Source organism: Rhinichthys klamathensis, unplaced genomic scaffold (genome assembly GCF_029890125.1).
Source record: "Rhinichthys klamathensis goyatoka isolate OS25496 unplaced genomic scaffold, OSU_Roscu_1.1 h1tg000189l_1, whole genome shotgun sequence".
Lineage (NCBI taxonomy): Eukaryota > Metazoa > Chordata > Actinopteri > Cypriniformes > Leuciscidae > Rhinichthys > Rhinichthys klamathensis.
The window spans coordinates 1,161,631-1,182,421 of record NW_026606716.1 but is presented as its reverse complement, the minus strand read 5'-3'; the positions used below and the strand labels follow the sequence as shown (position 1 = coordinate 1,182,421).

The 20,791-nt window shown below is 37.5% G+C and overlaps 1 protein-coding gene and 1 long non-coding RNA gene across 2 annotated transcripts in view; both read left to right on the top strand.

Moving 5' to 3' along the window:
- Positions 1-16,339, top strand: part of LOC130095233 (5-hydroxytryptamine receptor 3A-like) — a 35,575-nt gene extending 19,236 nt beyond the window's left edge. The window contains exons 5-10 of the mRNA XM_056261920.1: positions 8,561-8,733; positions 8,857-9,023; positions 13,712-13,922; positions 15,568-15,699; positions 16,077-16,225; positions 16,331-16,339. Of these exons, the coding sequence (XP_056117895.1) occupies positions 8,561-8,733; positions 8,857-9,023; positions 13,712-13,922; positions 15,568-15,699; positions 16,077-16,225; positions 16,331-16,339 (841 nt within the window). The remainder of the gene's footprint in view (positions 1-8,560; positions 8,734-8,856; positions 9,024-13,711; positions 13,923-15,567; positions 15,700-16,076; positions 16,226-16,330) is intronic.
- LOC130095260 (uncharacterized) lies at positions 433-5,485 on the top strand. Its single transcript, XR_008808071.1, has 3 exons — positions 433-688; positions 3,673-4,000; positions 5,415-5,485. It is a non-coding gene; the product is annotated as an uncharacterized LOC130095260 (long non-coding RNA).
- Positions 16,340-20,791: the final 4,452 nt, after the last annotated feature.

Here is a 20,791-nt window from a genome sequence, read left to right as displayed (position 1 = left end):
CCACAGATTCAATGACTGAAAGGGGGCTAGCAGCAGAGAGATGATGGAGGTCGATAGTCAGGGTGAGTGGGTTGATGTTTTTAAAGTTCCTGAAACTGATTTGTCTGCTAGACTTAGTGAGGGGGGACAAGATGGGACACTCCATTGAAATGGCCATATGATCGGACACACCCAGATCGTGCACTGAGAGATTGCTGATAAAGATGGAATTGGTGATCAACAAATCAAGAGTATGTCCTCTGGAATGTGTTGGGACATCGACGTGTTGAATGAAATTGAGACTGTCAAGAAGATTAGTGAATTCAGCTACCGAGCAGGATTGGGGATCATTCACATGGATATTAAAAACACCAAGTATGATGATATTTCCTGGGGTTGAGTAAAGTGTGGTGAGAAGATCATGTATCTCAGGAATGAAAGCTGGGTTCGATTGCCAGCTCACGGCACCGTTTTGACACAGTGGTGGGATCAGGCAGTACATCCTGCGCTGCCACTGAACCATATCTAGCACCGATGTTAATAAGCTGCTGGGCCAGCTCAATGAAACCCCCTCCTTCAATGGAACAAAATGGCCTAATGTCTTTACAGCAGTACTCAACGCACTTTTCAGTCAGTTTTTGTTTGGCCCGCTGAGGAATTTTTCTTGAGGAACTAGCACAGGCAGTGATGCTCGGCTGCAGTAGCCCAGGTAGTCTCGCGTAGCCAGACCTTCAGCTGAAGGTCTGGAACTCATAGCAGCTTTCTTTGGCCAAGGCCCGCCCATAAGGCCGTTTGACCGACATGTCAAACAACCAATTACAGTTCGTTTCGTTCAGCGTCACGTGGAAATGTCCCCACAACAACAGACCGGTGTGCAACAAGTCAGTCAGCATAGAAAATCAAAGGAGGAGAAGAAAACCGAACACAATACTGAATCGGCCAGCTGCGATGTCAGCGTCTGTTGTTTCATGTTTGCCCGCAAACGCGGCTGATATCCCCTTCACATGTTTTTTTAAACATTTTTTATCAGAGAATGTTTAAATAGCTAATATCAGCTTACGAGGGAAACGGTACACTGTAAAAAACAATTTGTTGAGTCAACTTAAAAAACTTTGTTACCCCGCTGCCTTAAATTTTTTTGTCAACTTGACTTAGGGCTGGGCGATATATCGCACGATATTGTTATGCGCATCTCGTCAGTAAAGCCGGTTCCTTGATTAGTAGTAAATCGCCTTCACCTGCTTTCAGATGGAGCGGCATTTACTACAAAGAGCCGTAGTTAACTGACAAGCTGAGCCAAATCGCACTAATATCGCGGACGTATCGCCAGCGATATTTAATGCGATATGGCTCAGCTTGTCAGTTAACTACGGCTCTTTACACAGCAAAAACTCCAGTGTTAAATGAACACACCTGGGAGTGTATATGAGTCCACACTCAAGAGTGTTAAAGTTAATGAGATATTTAAGTGATTAATTGAGTGATGATTGAGCATTATTGAAGACACCTAAAGCAGAATCACTGAAGAAGAAAACCGGAATTTCAGGTCACCATTATGGAGATGAGTGTTTGCTTTAGTTGGGCTCTTGACCCTTATATTATTAACTTTAGTTTGTGTTCAGCTGTTGTATCCGAGTCATACCTGCCAGATGAACAAAGAATAACAATGATCTAATGGTATTGATTATATTATGACATTCATCATTTGAGCTAAATGTTTGTGATTAATGCTGTTGGTTACAGCATAACTGAGATTCTGCATAAATATCCAGAATTTGTGATATAATATAAAAGATTTCTTAAAAGTTGTAAAAAAAAAAAAAAAAAAAATCTTTGTTTTAGGCAGACACAGATATCAAGATTCAGTTAATGCATCTCAACAATGGTGATGAACAGAATATTCAATTAGGAAAAGTAAATTACATAGACAATTCAGATCATAATTTATTCATACCGCAATGCATGATGGGAGCCATTAATGAGTTGTGATTGGTGGCAACAAGGATTATTATTGTCACCACGGTTGAGATTCACAGGCTGATTATTGATGTCTGCGTTTCTAAATAAATGCATTTGAAAGTGATTTGATCAGAACAATTTTTATTAAATGGTTATTTTATAAAAATAAAATTAAATGGTTTGGATTTTAAGAAACATACGATTATCATATGCTGTAGGACCACTAAACTGTTGCTATCAAATTAAACAAGATCATCTGAATGAGTTTCATTTTTCAGATCACCGCATGATTATGTCAAAACATAACCAACACTATCAGATCACACTTGTTTTTGTTAATTTGACTGTTATAAATCAATAACAGCAGACAAACTAAATTTAAACTCAAAGTATAAGGATCAAGAGCCCAACTAAAGCAAACACTGATCGCCATAACGGTGGCTTACAATTTTAGATTTTCTCCTTCAGTGATTCTGCTTGTTAACATCAGGTGTCTTCAATAATGCTCAATGATCACTAAATTAATCACTTAATTATCTCATTAACTTTAACACTCATATCTGCATCATATCTTCCATCTGAAAGCAGGTGAAGGCGATTTACTACTAATCAAAGAACCGGCTTTACTGAAGAGACGCGCATAACAATATCGTGCGATATATCGCCCAGCCCTACAATATATGGTGTATGTGCAATTGTATCAACATGCGTTTTCTAGTTGAAACAACAGTTATACTAGTTAATTCCACTTTTAGCTTAGTTGAGGACAATTAAACTTAAATGTTCTTGTTGTCTGGACAATTTCTACAAATTTAGTTGTGTCTACAAAAAAAAAAAAGTTGAAATGGCAATTATTTTTTACAGTGTACGTGGTGCTTCGGGGGCTGCTGGAGATGATTAGGGAGAGGTCTGTGCTCCTTTACCGATCAAAGCGCGCGCTGACACGGAGTATAATTGTTTATACTTGACGCGTCCGCACGAGCGCGGCAAAGATTACGCGTTGGGTGCGCAAGACCGGCAAGACCCCATTTCGCTTGGCTGTGTGCACAGCTTTTTTTGTAACAGCGCGCGCGGCGCCGCATCCGAGGATGAACGACTTCAAGCCGAATCTGCCCGAGCGAGCATGTACGTCTCACACAATCAGAGCGTAAAAATACGGGATATTTTACGGGAAAATAATAAAACGGGAAGACAGCGGGAAAAGAGCTAAAAGAAACCCGGAAAAAACGGGAGGGTTGACAGCTATGTAATAGATAGGAGGGGACACACAACTAGTAAAGTTGGATCTGCTGGGAATCCTTATAAATGCTGACAAAGGGTCGGCCAGGCTTGGAAAATAATACTCTTCCCAAATCCCGTCGGCAAACAGGCTAAAATATCTCTTTTTGTCTCCACTAAGTGCCTCAAACAAAACTCCTGGACATCTCTTAAAGAGTCTACGCCGTGAACCTCGCATACTTTTGAGAATCCTACGTTTAGCTGATCTTGATAAATGCTCATTGTCACTCATGTAAACACAACAGTTTTTCTTCCGCAATCACACGTCTGCGCTTTGTTTCCCGGCAGACCGAAAATAAACGCGACACTCGCACCCCCCGGAAATCCGATAAAATTCAACCAATCAGATGACGACTTCGACATTCCTGAAGTGTTTCCAGTTAAGTGTACCATATGCATCAGACGTTTAGCCAACGTTCCGTGGGCGTGACGTCTGAGGCTGAGACTATAGCCCAGGTGACTTACAAACTCTATCCACATGACGCTGCAGGGCGGAATTCCCGGTCCTCTTGCTGTCATATTTCATGAGAAATCCACAACTCTTATATTAAACATAACCAACATGTTCATCACTATCGGCCTTGACAACTATGTTGAAAAACTTCCACACAGTAGACTTTCCTTCATTTTCGGTGGTTTTAAAATCTCCTGAGGCCAACTTCTTTTTAACGTCTTCCATCGTTGCGCTGCCAGCCACATGTAGCCAAATATGCAATATTATGAACGCACGTGTTGCGCGTTGTCACAGCAACATAAACAAATTTCCGCACACATGAAGATGGAGGTTACACTCAAAAAAATGATATGTTGTCTTTACTTAACTTTTTTTTGTAAACAGGTTCCACCGGTTCCACATAACTATGTTTCGTTAAACAAACATAATATGTTCATGTACCTTCAACATCATGGAATTTGGTCATTTTAAGCGACCCAATTAAACTCTGAGCTAATGAGTTAATTAAGTGAATAATTGAGTGATGATTGAGCATTATTGAAGACACCTGATGTTAACAAGCAGAATCTCTGAAGGAGAAAACCGGAATGTTTAAGTCACCATTATGGAGATAAGTGTGTGTTTTAGTTGGGCTCTTGACCAATAACTTATTAACTTTAGATTTTGTTTGGTTGCTGTACATGAGTTATAACAGCCGGATGAACAATAAACAAAGGTCATCTGATTGTATTGGTTGTGTTTTAACATAATCATTATTTCATAATCATTTGACCTGAGTCACTGAACTTATATTAAACCGAATTTCTGAGTTAAGTTTACCTTATGGATAATAACAGCACTGTCATTGTAGAGCATACTATTTTTTTGTTTTTTTTCAATGAAATTCAAATGATCAAATCAATGAATAAAAAAGAAACTTCCTAAAAAATATCTTCAGTAGGCACACACAGACATCAAGAATCAGCCTGTAAATCTCACCAATGGTGACAATTATAAAGCATGTTGTAGTGCATTCTGGGTGCCACCAATCAAAACTCATTCATGGCTCCCATCATGCATTGCTGCATGAATAAATAATGAGCTTATGATCTGTTTGTCACCATTGCTGAGATTCATATGCTGATTCTTGATGTCTGTGTGTGCCTACTCTAAATATTTTTTAGGAAGTTTCTTTTTTATTTCTTGATTTGGTCATTTGAATTACATTGAAAAATCTAAAAATAGTATTCTCTACAATGACAGTGCTGTTATTATCCATAAGGTAAACTTAACTCAGAAATTCGGTTTAATATAAGTTCAGTGACTCAGGTCAAATGATTGTGAAATAATTATTATGTTAAAACACAACAAATACCATCAGATGACCTTTGTTTATTGTTCACCCGGCTGTTATAACTCATGTACAGCAACCAAACAAAATCTAAAGTTAATAAGTTAATGGTCAAGAGCCCAACTAAAACGAATACTTATCTCCATAATGGTGACTTAAACATTCCGGTTTTCTCCTTCAGAGATTCTGCTTGTTAACATCAGGTGTCTTCAATAATGCTCAATCATCACTCAATTATTCACTTAATTAACTCATTAGCTCAGAGTTTAATTGGATCGCTTAAAATGACCAAATTCCATGATGTTGAAGTTACATGAACATATTATGTTTGTTTAACGAAACATAGTTATGTGGAACCGGTGGAACCTGTTTACAAAAAAAAGTTAAGTAAAGCCAACATATCATTTTTTTGAGTGTAGGGTAATATTTTTAATTTATTTTAATCACAAAAACAAACATTTGCATCCAGTTAAACATTATAATAAGCTGTTTTAAAGGTCCCCTGACATGGGGTTATTTTATTATTTTATAATGTTTCCTGGGTTGCCCTTATAATGTTAGTAGGTTTTTTAGATCAAACATAGTCATAATTTAGATATAAAAGGCATTTTTCCTAGCCTGATTTTAGCCTCTGATTTTGAACGCTCTGTTTGAAGGGGCGTGTCTGCTGTGGGATTCAGTGTAACCGCCCACTGCTGTGATTGGCTGACTTGCTTACATATGAAATAGCTACATATTACATGTCAAACTCTCTCGAATACTTTTACTACAGCTATCTTATACGTTTACAATTACAGCTATCGAGATTAACGAATTGTGAGAAGTTTTTAAAGTATTTAGATCTATTCCCATCACATAAAATGTTGCCGTGACGAGCATTGAGCAGCAGATGACAGTGTGTTGATCGCGAGAATAAAGATCTTATCATTGCAATGCAGTTTCTGCCCTCTCTCTAATGCTTTAACCAATGCAAACACAATGATGTACATACAGTAAGAGCTTCGTTGTGCAGTGTAACGTGCGTCATTGATTTCATAACGAGTTTGGCAAGTGTCCAGATAAACTCGCACTGTGTGGAAAGATTGTTCTTTGATCGCTTTCTGTATATAATTTGTTCACAATTTAAATACGATTATTTTCATCCTACTAAAAGAAACGATGTGAAGTTGATATTTTAGTCACTGGCTTGACTTACTGATAAGTCATAAACAGTATTGAACGATTTTGAGAGAAAGATTACCTGTCTGAACCAGAGATGCTCACGAGTCTCTGAACTAGAGTCCAAGTCAAGTCTCAAGTCTCTGAACTAGAGTCCAAGTCAAGTCTCAAGTCTCTTGTGGTTATAATAAGTGTTGCATCACGTACAGCGACCCATCCAGGCTGCTTAGAACACTTCATAGCTATGTATAAGGAATTCAAAGCATGTAATGTTATTATGACTCCTTTATCTATTAGCATACAGTATCAGCTTTGATTTAGGTATATAATCAGTGTAAACAGGCTATTTCAACATGACAAAAACACCAAGAATGCTTTACTTTTAAGTTAACATCTGCATCTGTAAAAATTGAGGTTCTGAAGAAAAAGGACTCTCATGTCTGTTGCTGAATTATAATGAAAGGCCTTGGCTCCTATTGTGCTGGCTCTGTGGAGCTGGAGCCATAAGACCAAATATAGAAAATGTTATAGCCTACCTCACAGCACTAAAATTGACATAGTGCAAAACATCACAGTGTAGCTAAATCGAAAACACTATTGGAACCAAATTATGTGAAATACATGGTTTCTCATACGTTCATATATTTGTGGCGGCCCGCCACACATTGATTTTCGATTTTTTATTTTATTTTTACTAAGCCTATTTAAAATCGTATTTGATTGCAGAGCGCCGTAGCGCATTCGCGCCGCACTACCTCTCGCACGTCTCTCTCTCTCTCTCTCTCTTTCGTTCACCCATACCTCTCGCGCTCTCTCTCCCTCATGGAACACCATGAGGTGCACGCGCGCAGATACCGCATATTTTGCATTGAGCGCTTCTTTTATTTGGCCCGTCTTGTTTGAAGTTTTTAAACCCAAAGCTTACGATGAATGGCACAGCAGCGGCCGGTGCAGTCGACATGTTTGTTTGTTGTCCTCTCATGTGTGGCCACGCGCACGTAGTAAGTGTTATGTAGGCAGGTTTTAGGTAACGGGTCGGAGGGAGGGGAATAACAGAGAGCTCATCAGACGTTTCCTAAAAATAAACATTGTTCACGAGTCCCGCAGCTCCAGTCTGAGTCGAGTCTGAAGTCTTTCGAGGACGAGTCTCAAGTCGAGTCTGAAGTCACTGTGTGTGCGACTTAAGTCGCACTCGAGTCCGAGTCTCAAACTCGAGTCCCCATCTCTGGTCTGAACTTGAACAATTAGGCTACACATCAGAAATTGTTGCTTGGTAGCTCGATCGATTTATTTTCAGACGTTCATCGAGGCCAGCTCTGTATTGGCCCAAGTTGAGGAAACAGTCGTCGGTGAAATGTTTGGACCATACAAAACTTTGGGAAGTTGTGTCAGCGCATTTCCAGAGAAAATAAAATTAACCCATTGTTTCTTCATGAAGGAACTAAAAAATACTTTTGTGTTCATTTGTACATCCGAACACTGATCAACTGCCATGCTTCGTTCGTTTGCAAGCCATGATATCTCTCGAGGAAAAACTCTAATCGCGCGTTCGTACTTCCTAGCTCATTTTCTCATGGGTGAGCCAAATTCTCCGGGCGGGCAAAGCAGAGAAAGGGGAGGTAACCTTTCCTCCTTATGACGTCATAAGGAGGAGATTCAAGATCAGCACATCTGAGCTGCAGAGAAGAGAAAAATAGCCAAAGCTCGGTTTACACCGATTGAAAATTCTAGACACGAGGGGACCAAATACAGGCTAGGGGAACTAATATTAATGTTAAAAAACCTCAGAAAGTGAAAATTTCATGTCAGGGAACCTTTAAATTTCAAATGTTCAATGCCTTATCGCGCCGATGTGACCGAGCCCGACCCGAACCCGAACGTCATTTCAAAATATGTGTCCGAACCCGGCCCGGCCCGGCCCGGCCCGTCGGGTCCCGTCGGGCTCGGTTCGGGTATCCATCCTCTAGATAGCACACACACAGTTTGTGAATGATTGCGGTTATATTGATTATGATGACAAAATCATCATAAAGTCTGTTAATTTACTAATCTCATTCAGAGTTTAATCCTATATCAAAAGTGTTACATTACCACCACTGTGAAAATACAGCAATGAGTTACAATGAATTTTTTTTTAACAGATGCACAACCCAAAAAAAAACCAGAGCTACACTGTCTTATATAAACACAGAGATATCAAAAGTTAGCACATTAATCTCAACAATAGTGGCAATATTTTTTTTATTCATACTGCAGTGCATGCTGTGTTTTATACTACCCAGCATGCATTGCGATAAGAAACTTTTGATTTTCACCATTGTTGAGATTCATACGGTGATTGTTGATGTTGATGTCTGTGTCTGAGTCAAGGAGGAGAGTTAATTTATATTTTATCCATTTAGCATCAAGACAGATTTTGGAACAAAGGAGTCTCCATATGTGCAGTTGCGCAGTGAAGGATTTACAGTATCAACTGATGTTTTAGCTCTGACCACGGCCTGCAAGATGGATCTCTACAGGTTTCCCTTCGACACCCAAATCTGCAACATAACACTTCAGTCTACAGTGTATTCAGGTACATCTGAAACACATGAATCAGTTTTGACGAATAAAGCCATGTAAAATATAACATGGCTCGTTCTTCTAAACTATTTAATTTCAATATAAAATAATACAATTTTAATGTTTGTTCCCACAGATCAGGAGATTATACTTGATACATTATCTGATGCAGAGTGGGCGACCTTCAAGTCGAAGGAGGTCTTTCAGGCCCAGGGAGAGTGGGATTTCATTAGTATAAATAGTACTAGTTCTACCATTGGTGATGATATTGGAGAGTCTGAAATAAATCAGCTGATATATCAGGTACAGAGTACTGGGTAAGGAATGTAAACCAATATTGAATATATAAATACAATTTTAAAAAAAAAGAAAAAAGAACAACTAGTGCCAAAATTAAATTAAAATTAAATTATTCAATTTTTAACTCTTTAAAAAGGCAGGGGTATCAAATATCTTATAAATTAAGAGAGTACACACCAGAAGGTGCACAGATGTTGCATGGAAGCTGCAGGTGTGTGTACGTCTATCAGCATTAAATTATTCATTAATAGACCCTTTTACAGCATTCAGCCAAATATGTTTGAATCCTTTTCATTCATATTGATAAAAATATTTTAAGGATATTCAATCTTAATGGTTTCCGAGAAGTGGAAAAACATACCACAATAATGAAAACAAAATTAATCCAAAAACAAAACAACAAATTGTAAACACATTGGCTATACTAAACCTACAATAACAAGACTAAAAACAAAATAACACAATGACAAGTCATTAAAAACGGAAAAGGTTGGTATATTTTGCAAATGGAATACAGCTGATTGGATGAGACATCAATGAATCAAGATACGCAGAAAGTGCGTCAGGGTCGATTTGTCTGTGTGTGTGTGTGTATATATACACTCACCGGCCACTTTATTAGGTACCCCATGCTAGTAACGGGTTGGACCCCCTTTTGCCTTCAGAACTGCCTCAATTCTTCGTGGCATAGATTCAACAAGGTGCTGGAAGCATTCCTCAGGGAGTTTGGTCCATATTGACATGATGGCATCACACAGTTGCCGCAGATTTGTCGGCTGCACATCCATGATGCGAATCTCCCGTTCCACCACATCCCAAAGATGCTCTATTGGGTTGAGATCTGGTGACTGTGGAGGCCATTTTAGTACAGTGAACTCATTGTCATGTTCAAGAAACCAATTTGAAATGATTAGAGCTTTGTGACATGGTGGAAGTAGCCATCAGAGGATGGGTACATGGTGGCCATAAAGGGATGGACATGGTCAGAAACAATGCTCAGGTAGGCCGTGGCATTTAAACGATGCCCAATTGGCACTAAGGGGCCTAAAGTGTGCCAGGAAAACATCCCCCACACCATTACACCACCACCACCAGCCTGCACAGTGGTAACAAGGCATGATGGTTCCATGTTCTCATTCTGTTTACGCCAAATTCTGACTCTAACATCTGAATGTCTCAACAGAAATCGAGACTCATCAGACCAGGCAACATTTTTCCAGTCTTCAACTGTTCAATTTTGGTGAGCTCTTGCAAATTGTAGCCTCTTTTTCCTATTTGTAGTGGAGATGAGTGGTACCCGGTGGAGTCTTCTGCTGTTGTAGCCCATCCGCCTCAAGGTTGTGCGTGTTGTGGCTTCACAAATGCTTTGCTGCATACCTCGGTTGTAACGAGTGGTTATTTCAGTCACTGTTGCCCTTCTATCAGCTCGATCCAGTCTGGCCATTCTCCTCTGACCTCTGGCATCAACAAGGCATTTCCGCCCACAGAACTACAGCTCACTGGATGTTTTTTCTTTTTCGGACCATTCTCTGTAAACCCTAGAGATGGTTGTGCGTGAAAATCCCAGTAGATTAGCAGTTTCTGAAATACTCAGACCAGCCCTTCTGGCACCAACAATCATGCCACGTTCAAAGTCACTCAAATCACCTTTCTTCCCCATACTGATGCTCGGTTTGAACTGCAGGAGATTGTCTTGACCATGTCTACATGCCTAAATGCACTGAGTTGCCGCCATGTGATTGGCTGCTTAGAAATTAAGTGTTAACGAGCAGTTGGACAGGTGTACCTAATAAAGTGGCCGGTGAGTGTATATATATATATATATATATATATATATATATATATATACACACATTTTTAGTGTGTGTTTATTTAATCATCTAACACTAAACTAAAACTGCCAGTAGGTGACGGCAAGTCTTAATGAGTCATCCAGTCATTAATTTCGTTCAAACAGCTGATTCGTTCAGGAAAAGCAAGTGTCTGGCTGTGTCTGAAATCTCCCCCTATACCCTTAAATAGAGCACTATTTGAGGGGACAGCCATTTGTGGTGGTCCGAAATCATAGTGGACTTTTTCGACTGCACTCATTAAATCCCACAATGCACCGCAATAACAAGTGTACAAATGATGTAGGCTGCGTTCCAGTACAAAATTATCATGCTCTTCACTCGCTAACTTCCCTCCGTCTCGTTCACTCGGATGTACGTCATTGCTTACATTGCATGAGTGCCCACCACTGGCGGAACCTTTGCAATAGGCTGATTTGGAACGATAAGCCCTTGATAACGTAGAATCCACTGTGGGGTTGATTTATTTATTTATTTTCCCCATACAATTTTTTTTTTTCTTCAATAATTATGAGAAGTTCACAAGTGCGTGTCTAAAAGTGGACTGGAACGCAGCACTCAATGTCTAGAGAATACCCATAATGCACTATGAGAGTCACGGGCCGAATGAATTCCCGGGTCTGACCAGAAGATGGCGCCCACAGCTGTACAGGCTACAGTGTAATATCATACAGCTATAAATTCCTTTTTAATTGATTATTAAATTGTTAAATTAAGGTTTACACATGATAGTTTCCATGACAGAGTTCAAGATAAATACTTTCATTACTACTGGAGCTGCCAGTTTCAAATGATTATCAAACAGCAAACACAAACTATGCAGACGCGGCAGTCCTTCTTGGGCACTCAGTGTCTGAATTCACTCATTCGTTTTCGTTCACTCCTTCAAGTGGACTATATTAGTAGAGTAATGTAGGGAATAGTGAATGAGGGTATAGAGGGCAATTTCAAACACAGCCTCTGTCTTTATAAATGGGTCACTGAATCATTGACGATTTGTTCAAAACATGTGGATCATTCAGTGACGAAGCACTGCTAGAAAAGGAATGTTGCTTTTGTTAATCCAAAGATGTGCTTTAAAAACAAGACAAATATGGCAAAACATATCCTGCATTTAAGTTGAGAATTGGCAGTGTGTACAATACTCAATCTTTTTGTGATGAGATGACACTATGACCTCTGCAAAATTATCCTCCACAGTGGGGAAACCAAGTGTTCTCCTTCAGTACCACCCACAGATTAACAAGAGATTTACATGTTGAGTTTGAAAATGTAAAATAAAAGATAAAATGGGTAGCTCTTTACAATAATGTTTCATTAGTTAACACATTTAGTTAACATGAACAAAGAAAGAACTGCAATTATACATACATTAATATTGGAGAATGTTAATTTCCACATTTACTAATACATTATTAAAATCAAAAGTTGTATAAATGTTGTTAACATTACTTAATGCACTGTGATCTAACATGAACTAACAATGAACAGCTGATTTTTTTTATTAACTAACATGAACAAAGATTCATAAAAACTGTAATAAGTGAATTGCTCATTGTTAGTTCATTTCAATACATTAATTAATGTTAACAAATGACCTTATTGTAAAGTGTTATCATAAAAATGAAAAATTTAGTTCTAATCAAACATGAATCTTTGTCGCCATTACAATTAATAATTAATTTTATATTTAATGATAGGCAATATGACCAATTAAGTTCATATATCACCATATGAGTTGAACTGGTTGAACTGGTTTAAACCGAGTTTACTCCATGTTGCTCCAGGTGAATTGTCCCCTCCAAGTCCCCCGCACACTCTAAGTCGCTTTAAATAAAAGCTTCTGCCAAATGCATAAATGTAAATGTATGTCTCTTAGTGTTCTCAATGTTAAAGGGATAGTTCACTTTGAAATTAATTTTTGATATGTTTTAGCTTACCTCAAGGGCATCCAAGATGTAGGTGTCTTTGTTTCCACAGTATTTTCAATTTTGAAATTTTTAGGTCAAACCGTTTTATGTCTGTCAGTCATATAATGCAGGTATATGGGGTCAACCTCAAAGAGCATGCACAGAGAAGTCCAAATTAAACATGATTTAAAGACTCGTGATGGCCTAAGACACGAAACGAGTGGTTTTTGTGAGAAAACGAACAGTTTTTATATCGTTTTTACCTCTTGTAATCACAGTCACGTCCAAGTACTCTGAGGGCGCGGGCGCCTCTGTCTGCGCAAGCGCCGGAAAGCCCCGGAAGTGATCTCTCGCGCATGTACGTCACTCATTGTTTACACAGAGATTTCGGAAGTTTTACCTTTCACTGTGAAGATCTAAACATATTTAGATATGCCGAAATCATCTTCCATTGCGATTTCCTGTATATCAACAGACAACGTTCCGGGGCTTTCCGGCGCTTGCGCAGACAGAAGCGCCCGCGCCCTCAGAGTACTTGGATGTGACTGTGATTACAAGAGGTAAAAACAATATAAAAACTGTTCGTTTTCTCACACAAACCGCTCGTTTCGTGTCTTAGGCCATCAATGTGTACTTACATTTACGAGTCATTAAATCATGTTTAATTTGGACTTCTCTGTGCATGCTCTTTGAGGTGGTGACCATAGACCTGCATTATATGACTGACAGACAAGAACGGTTTGACCTAAAAATATCAAAATTGAAACTACTGCAGAAACAAAGACACCTACATCTTGGATGCCCTTGAGGTAAGCTAAAACATATCAAAAATGTATTTCAAAGTGAACTATCCCTTTAAAGTCCATCATGATTCTAATGTTACTCTCTCTCTCTCTCTCTCTCTCTCTCTCTCTCTCTCTTTTCATGGCAGATCACGATAAAAAGGAGACCTCTACTGTATGTAATAAACATTATAATACCTGTATTTTTCTTCCTTGTGCTGGATGTGATCGCCTCCTTCATTGACACAAGTGGAGCAGACAAAGTGAGCTTTAAAGTGACTTTACTGCTGTCTATTTCTGTGATGTTACTGATTCTTTATAGCACACTTCCCTCTACGGCTGAAAACATCCCTCTGATTGGTGAGTCTAACATAGACCTGATTATTTAATATTACTTAATTTAGGCTCATTTTTAAGAACGCAATCCTGTAATTGAATCGCAAATGAAGTCACAACAATCAAACAATATGCATTAAACTTAGAATATTCTCTTAAACTGAAATATAGTTGAGAATTAAAGGATTTAATTCTCAAACACGTTCTTCTAAGGTCAAGAAAACTGGACATTTTTTTATGTTCCCAGAACCAACACTGAATGTTTGGAGAACGTTTTTGTAACAAAAATCTGTTAGCTGGGTTAATGATGAACACCTGCTGTTAACAAGCAGAAAGGAAAGAGAAACAACAAGAACAGAAACTGCAAGCCACAACCTTGTCCCTGCTACAGACTATCTGATTTCGGCAATCCTATAAGATCATTACAAATCACATGCACTCTAATGTACGACATGGATCTAAAAACTTGGGTACGACGTATGTAGACTGTACGATGATGACACCTATTCAATCGTTGGCTATGATGCAAGACAGTATAGAAGAATAAAACGTCATCAGCATGCGCTAGTGGTAAACAAATAGAGCAAGATGAATCGCAATTGGGCAATTCTGGTTTTTATGTGCGCTGAAAAAATGATGGGGAAGCGAAAGATTAGAATATGGATGGGGTCATGGCTAGGGAAAAGAGGTGAACTTGCCATGCAAATCTTGCAAATGGAGCTTGAGGTCAGTAGTTTTAAGTTTTAGCGTCATGTTGTGTTGATCAATTTGCCATTTCATGTTGCGTTTTTATTGGCTAGTCAGTAGATGTAGGTCTTAACAGCAAACACACTGTGATATGATCAGGCTAAATCTCTGGACACTGTCAGAAAATCATTGCAGGCTATCTTTGGTCTCAAGACTGTGACAGCGGCCGTCTTTGAACCTCTCTCACTGTACGATGTAGGACCACTGTTTAGGAGCCACGACCACAGAAATCGCCACGATTGGCCATCCTTCGTCTGGGACAGGCCAAAATCGTACAATGTGTACTGGGCATTCGATGAAATCGACTGAAGATATAAGACATTACATTTCTCAAGATCTTAGCAGAGGAGGATTAAACAACTCCACAAACAGCATTACCAGCTTCACTTATTACTAACCAGGGCTGCGTTTTTTAAAAGCATCATAAGCCTAAGTTGAACATAAAACCAATTGCCAACAATGGTCTCTACGATAAACTTAGGCTTACGATGCTTTTGTAAAACACAACCCAGATTGCCTTTATTTCAGTCATTTTTATTTGATTGAAAATGGTTTTGTTTGAAGTCACCATGATGGAGATCAGTGTTTGATCAGTTAGTCTCTTGACCCTTGAATTTCTAAAATGTTTTTAAAGCACATTAGTTATGGCAAAGAAAATCAAGACCAAATGTGATATGGTGATGTTGGCTAGTTAGTGATGATCACATAATCATCATGAACTGGGCTGAATCACTGATCATTCAATCTAATGTTATAATTAAAATGGAGGGAAAAAAAAGTCATTTTATGTTGTTCATAATAGTGTTGTGGTAATCAAATATTATGCAGGATTTTAAAAATATTTAGTGCACAAAAGGTTTTCATCTACAGCATTACAGACACACAAACTACAAGAATGGTCATAGTTTCCTGTTTTTCACAGCGAGTTACTGCTGTGCGGTTTTCTGTCTAATTGGCATTGGCATCCTGGAAACCTTCCTTGTGAATTGTCTGATGGCTAGAGGAGCTGAGAAGAGATCAGCGGAAACAACATCTACTGTTAGTGGCCGAGATGGTAAGAGTCGACACAGCATCTGATTATGAGGAACATTTTCATGTATTTGATACTTTTACTTCACAAATTAAGGTTTAGTTGTGAAATTAAGTTTACGATTTTACTTTTGCAAAGAAATGCAGATAAAATTAATCTTTGAGTAAAGACTCGGTTTGGATAATGGATGGATGAAAATAGCATTTGAAGTCTGAAATTAGCAAATATAAAACCATGGAATCACATATTAAACAAGCCACCCCAAAACCACATGTGAAATTCATTTATTTTTCTATAACGGAGTATCAGCAAAGATTCCCCATAAAAAAAATCGTATATATAATTATGCAGACAAAACAGAATTAATCCGGACCTGTGCTTTGCATTTTTCCCTCTCACAGACGGTGAAAGAGACCAGAAGAGCCCTCCAGACTCAGTTAGAGATCAGAATGAAGAGTCTTTTACCCTAAACCGCCTGAAGCAGATCCTCACTGAGTGTTGGGCTGTAACTCCACCAAACCAACGAAAGAAGCTGTCCTGGACCAGAGTGGCAAGAATCATACATGTGACCTTCTTGGTTCTTTACATAATAACTATTATTGTGTTTATGTCTGTGCTTTGGAAGCTTTGGTTTCCATTGTGATGTCTTATATAGATGATATAGCACACAATATTAACTTTTATTCAGCGTTTATATACAGTTTAGAGAGTTTAACACACACGATGCAGACAGAAGACACACTCACTGTCAGACTTACATGAAATACCGACAGAGGTTTAACCAACTACACTAAAAAGACAGAAAAAATGGACATTGGATATCACAACGGCTGAATAACATGCAGATAGCGACGTTTTGACTAATGAAACAAAGACAATAAACACACGATTGCGGTGATATATCTGTGTTCTTCAAGCCATCTCAGGTATTTTCATAAGAATTATGTATAATGCAACGCTAATCAACATAGCCTGTATCATAGTATATCATTTTATAAAATAATATATTTTCTGTCTCACTCTGTGTTAAGAAGCAAGTTATTTCAAACATGACTGACATGTATATAGAGATTTTGGAGCAAAACGTGATATTAATCTCATAAATTGTCGTGTTTGACTCTATGCTATGAAAACAATACTACCTATCCCTTTTGCCAAGAGCAATTGTTTTATTTCTAATGTTGAAAAGAAAGTCCACGCAAGATCGTTTGAATGCTTTTTTAAGAAGGGCAAAAGCAAGGAAGGGAAAGTGAAAGGTCTGATTAAAGAAATGAGGGATTCAAATAGTATGAATAGAGAAGTGCCAGTAAAAAAAAAAAAAATTGTGGTACTGGTTAACATTTTAAAATTTTTTTTTTTTTTTTTCGTTCTACCGAGAATGTGGCGGGAGTCCAATGTGGCTATAGTAATGAATTACAGTGCACTCACTAATGCACTCTTTTTCCGTTGTTGTAATTTTTTATTTAAGCTTCGTACATTTAGTTTAACCGCATTTTTAAAGAGGACAAGCTTAAATTGTTCTTGCTTACATTGCAAAGCTCACAATTACATTCAATAAAATAATAAAACATTAGCGATTCATACTGATTCAAGATTATTGACTGTCAAAGCGAGGTTTGAATGCCCCTCTTAGGCACCCCTCTTCTAATTATGTATAAAAAGTAAAGTTATTGTTGATCATCTCTTAATGAATTACACTATTTAACACTATATGGCTGTTCATACAATCTTAACATTGATCAAAATCCATTTATACTGCAATTACAATTGCCTAAATAATGTAATGAGATTAATGTTAAAAAAAAAAACAATTTGAAAATAGAAATATGATATGTTGGGAAAAATGAAATTATACTATTATATATGAAACTAAAAGCGGCAAGTTGTAATAAGTGAATCATAGAATTATTCATTCAACCAATTCATTCAAACGGGCTGATTCATTCATGAAAGAAGCAAGTGTCCACTGACTTTAAGAACGAGTCATTGAATCATTCACTCACCTGTTTCGTCTAAGAAATGGTGAATCATTAAAAAACTACTTTTCTGCCTTATTTGGAACAAATTTTTTTTTTTTTTTTTTTAAACAAAAACAGTAAATTTTTGACAATGTTGTTTTCTAAAAATAGTCCATTCATATTATCAACTTATTCTATATAAAATCAGTTTTGCCCAACGATACTAACTAGGAAAAAGGGGGGTGAAGGGAACGGAACTTGATTTTGATTTGTTTGTATCTATATTATCAACATTGGCTGTTTTGTATTATTATTATGTTTTTTTTGTTGTTATATTTACTTTGATTAGCTGAATTGTAAGCATAAAATGTCTTGTTTAAGTTTCTTTTCAGTTTTCCTTAGTTTTAACTTACACTGAGTTGAAGATTGATGTTTATTTTGTTGACCTCAGTCATTTAAGTCTAGATATGATTTGTTGGAATAAGTTGATTAAGTTTGCATTCTTTATAAGTGGCATTTTTTCGATTGGTTGGTCACAATATAAAACCCATTTTTGTCACACATTTATAAACAATAGGCCTATATTAAGTTTATAGCAAATTATGCATATACAGTATATGCAAATATTTAGTAAATAGTTTGAGAGCATACAGAGATAGGCAGTTCCTGTAGAGTTATATTTGCTTGTTGTGGAAAATTGTAAAAATTCTTTGTATTCCAGTCGTCCCTTCTAAACATATCCAAAACAAAACCAATGCCTCTATTAAACCAGTAGTCCATAATAAAAATTTTTTAAGTTTCACAGTATTTCTTTGTATCTGTCTTAAGTTGTCTTAACAACTAGCAGACGCACATGTGATTCTGAAAGCTGATGGGCTCATATGGTTGTCTTTGATGATGATTGGTTACATATGTGATAGGAGGACAATCCTCTAACAACCATGCATGATTAAAACTTGCTTGAGCTCTTGTGTATGAAAGAACATTTAAATAAATGCGTATATTTCAATGGAATATTTAATTAAATACATGCTTAAGGCTTAACCTCCCACGCTTCCTCTGGCAGACCACTTCTAGTGTGTTCATGGTGTGTTTAACTTTTTTTTTTATCTCAAAAGATTCTCACAATAGATGCATATTATCAGTAGAAATTGATTTGCATATAATGAATTGAATTGCATATGTTGAATTGACTGATTTAGGTAGCATAAGTTAATACCTAAATAAAAACTATTCAATTCATGGGCCAGGGGCCTAACTTTATTTGTTGCTGCATTTTTTTTATTATTCTGTTAGTGGCTCTGCATACAATACTTTGTATTGTGTCTTTAATTCAGGAAATAGACTCTAATTTGTATAGCGCTTTTCACAACACACATTGTTCTTATGCAAACCCTTCTGTTACTAGATAAGAGCAAACTCTGTTTTCTTCATTACTTCATAATCTCAAGTTTTCAAACCTAGACATCTGCCTAGTTTCATTTCCCATATTTGTTATTTTTACATAGGCCTACAACATTCAAAAACATAGAACAGAACGTTTTAGTACATGGAGTTTCAAAGTCTTAGCGTGTTAAATAAGGTTAGATGTTAGAAACATGGTTAGTTTCATATACAGTTAAAATAATATTAAATGCCATATTATACTCAGTTATGTATTACAGTTTATTTCCATCACATGTTCAATCCACCTAATATTTCCATGCTGAGCTTCCCTAAAGCATCGTAAGCCTAATTGTAGAGCCTTTGTCACCAATGGTGTCTAAGATCAACTTAGCTCACAATGCTTTTGAGAAGCGCAGCCCTGGGCACTGGATCGGTAGTTCCCAGCATGCTTTGCAAAGGCCTGCATTAGGAGAATACATTTAGGATTAAGTGCTATTTTATTTGTTTTTAATTTGTTTTTCATTAAAGGGAAAGATGATGGTTTATGTAAATGTTTAATGTTCAGTTATGTCGGACATTTAGAGTTGTCTCTGTTCTGTTCTAACATTGTGCTAAAGAGCAGCGCTTGTGCTCAGTGTTTAATGCTCAATACTGACACCTGTCTTTACTTAGTGGTTCATACAGTTTACTTAGTGCATAATGATGAACAACACTGTAAGAAAATTAAGCCTCAGTAAATTCATTATAAATGTAGGATGACCCGACAAACACATCACAACACACACTCTCTGTTCTGTGGTCTCTGTGAGAAGAGACAAAATTAACCTCTAGCCCTATTTATGCATCTGAGCAACCATTTAAAGTACACAAGACATTTTTAGACATAAAAAGGCAATATATACTTTGGTAATATTCTTAATACAATTAAAAGAATGGATTATTCTTATAAACTATCATGCAGTTGATTTTGCCAAAGAAACCAGCCATTTAAAATGGTGCACAGGCAGCAACTTTAAACAACATAAATACGACATTCAAACTCACCAAGTGACTCAATACAGCATTAAAACCGTCCTTCGGATGAGACGTTAAACCGAGGTCCTGACTCTCTGTGATCATAAAAAATCCCAGGATGTCTTTCGAAAGAGTAGGGCTGTAACCCCGGCATCCTGGCCAAATTTGCCCAGTGGCCTCTGTCCATCATGGCCTCGTGATCATCCCCATATATATATATATATATATATATATATATATATATACATACCAATTGGCTTCATCACTATGTCTCCTCTCCACCAGTAAGCTGGTGTGTGGTGGGCGTTCTGGCGCAATATGGCTGCCGTCGCATCATCCAGGTGGAGCTGCACATTGGTGGTGGTTGAGGAGATCCCCGCCTTCTATGTAAAGCGCTTTGAGTGCCTAGAAAAGCGCTATATAAATGTAATGAATTATTATTATTATTAAAACATGTCATCCACCGATATTGATCAAAATGGACTTAATCTGTTATATTTTAACAATTTACTACAGAGCTCATTTGCAACATGTCTTTCTTCTTCTTCTTCTTCTTCTTCTTCTTTGGGTTTTAACGGGAGCTTGCATCCTTGACGTTGCATTACTGCCATCTTCTGGTTCTAGTTATTTCCCATATACTTTGGTCATCATATTCTTGTCATTAGTCCCGTTTTAGTCAGAAAACAAATACAATATTTAACTCCTACTGCAGTCCATTATACTCTTTACTCCATGTCCTATTGGTCCTATTTTTTCCA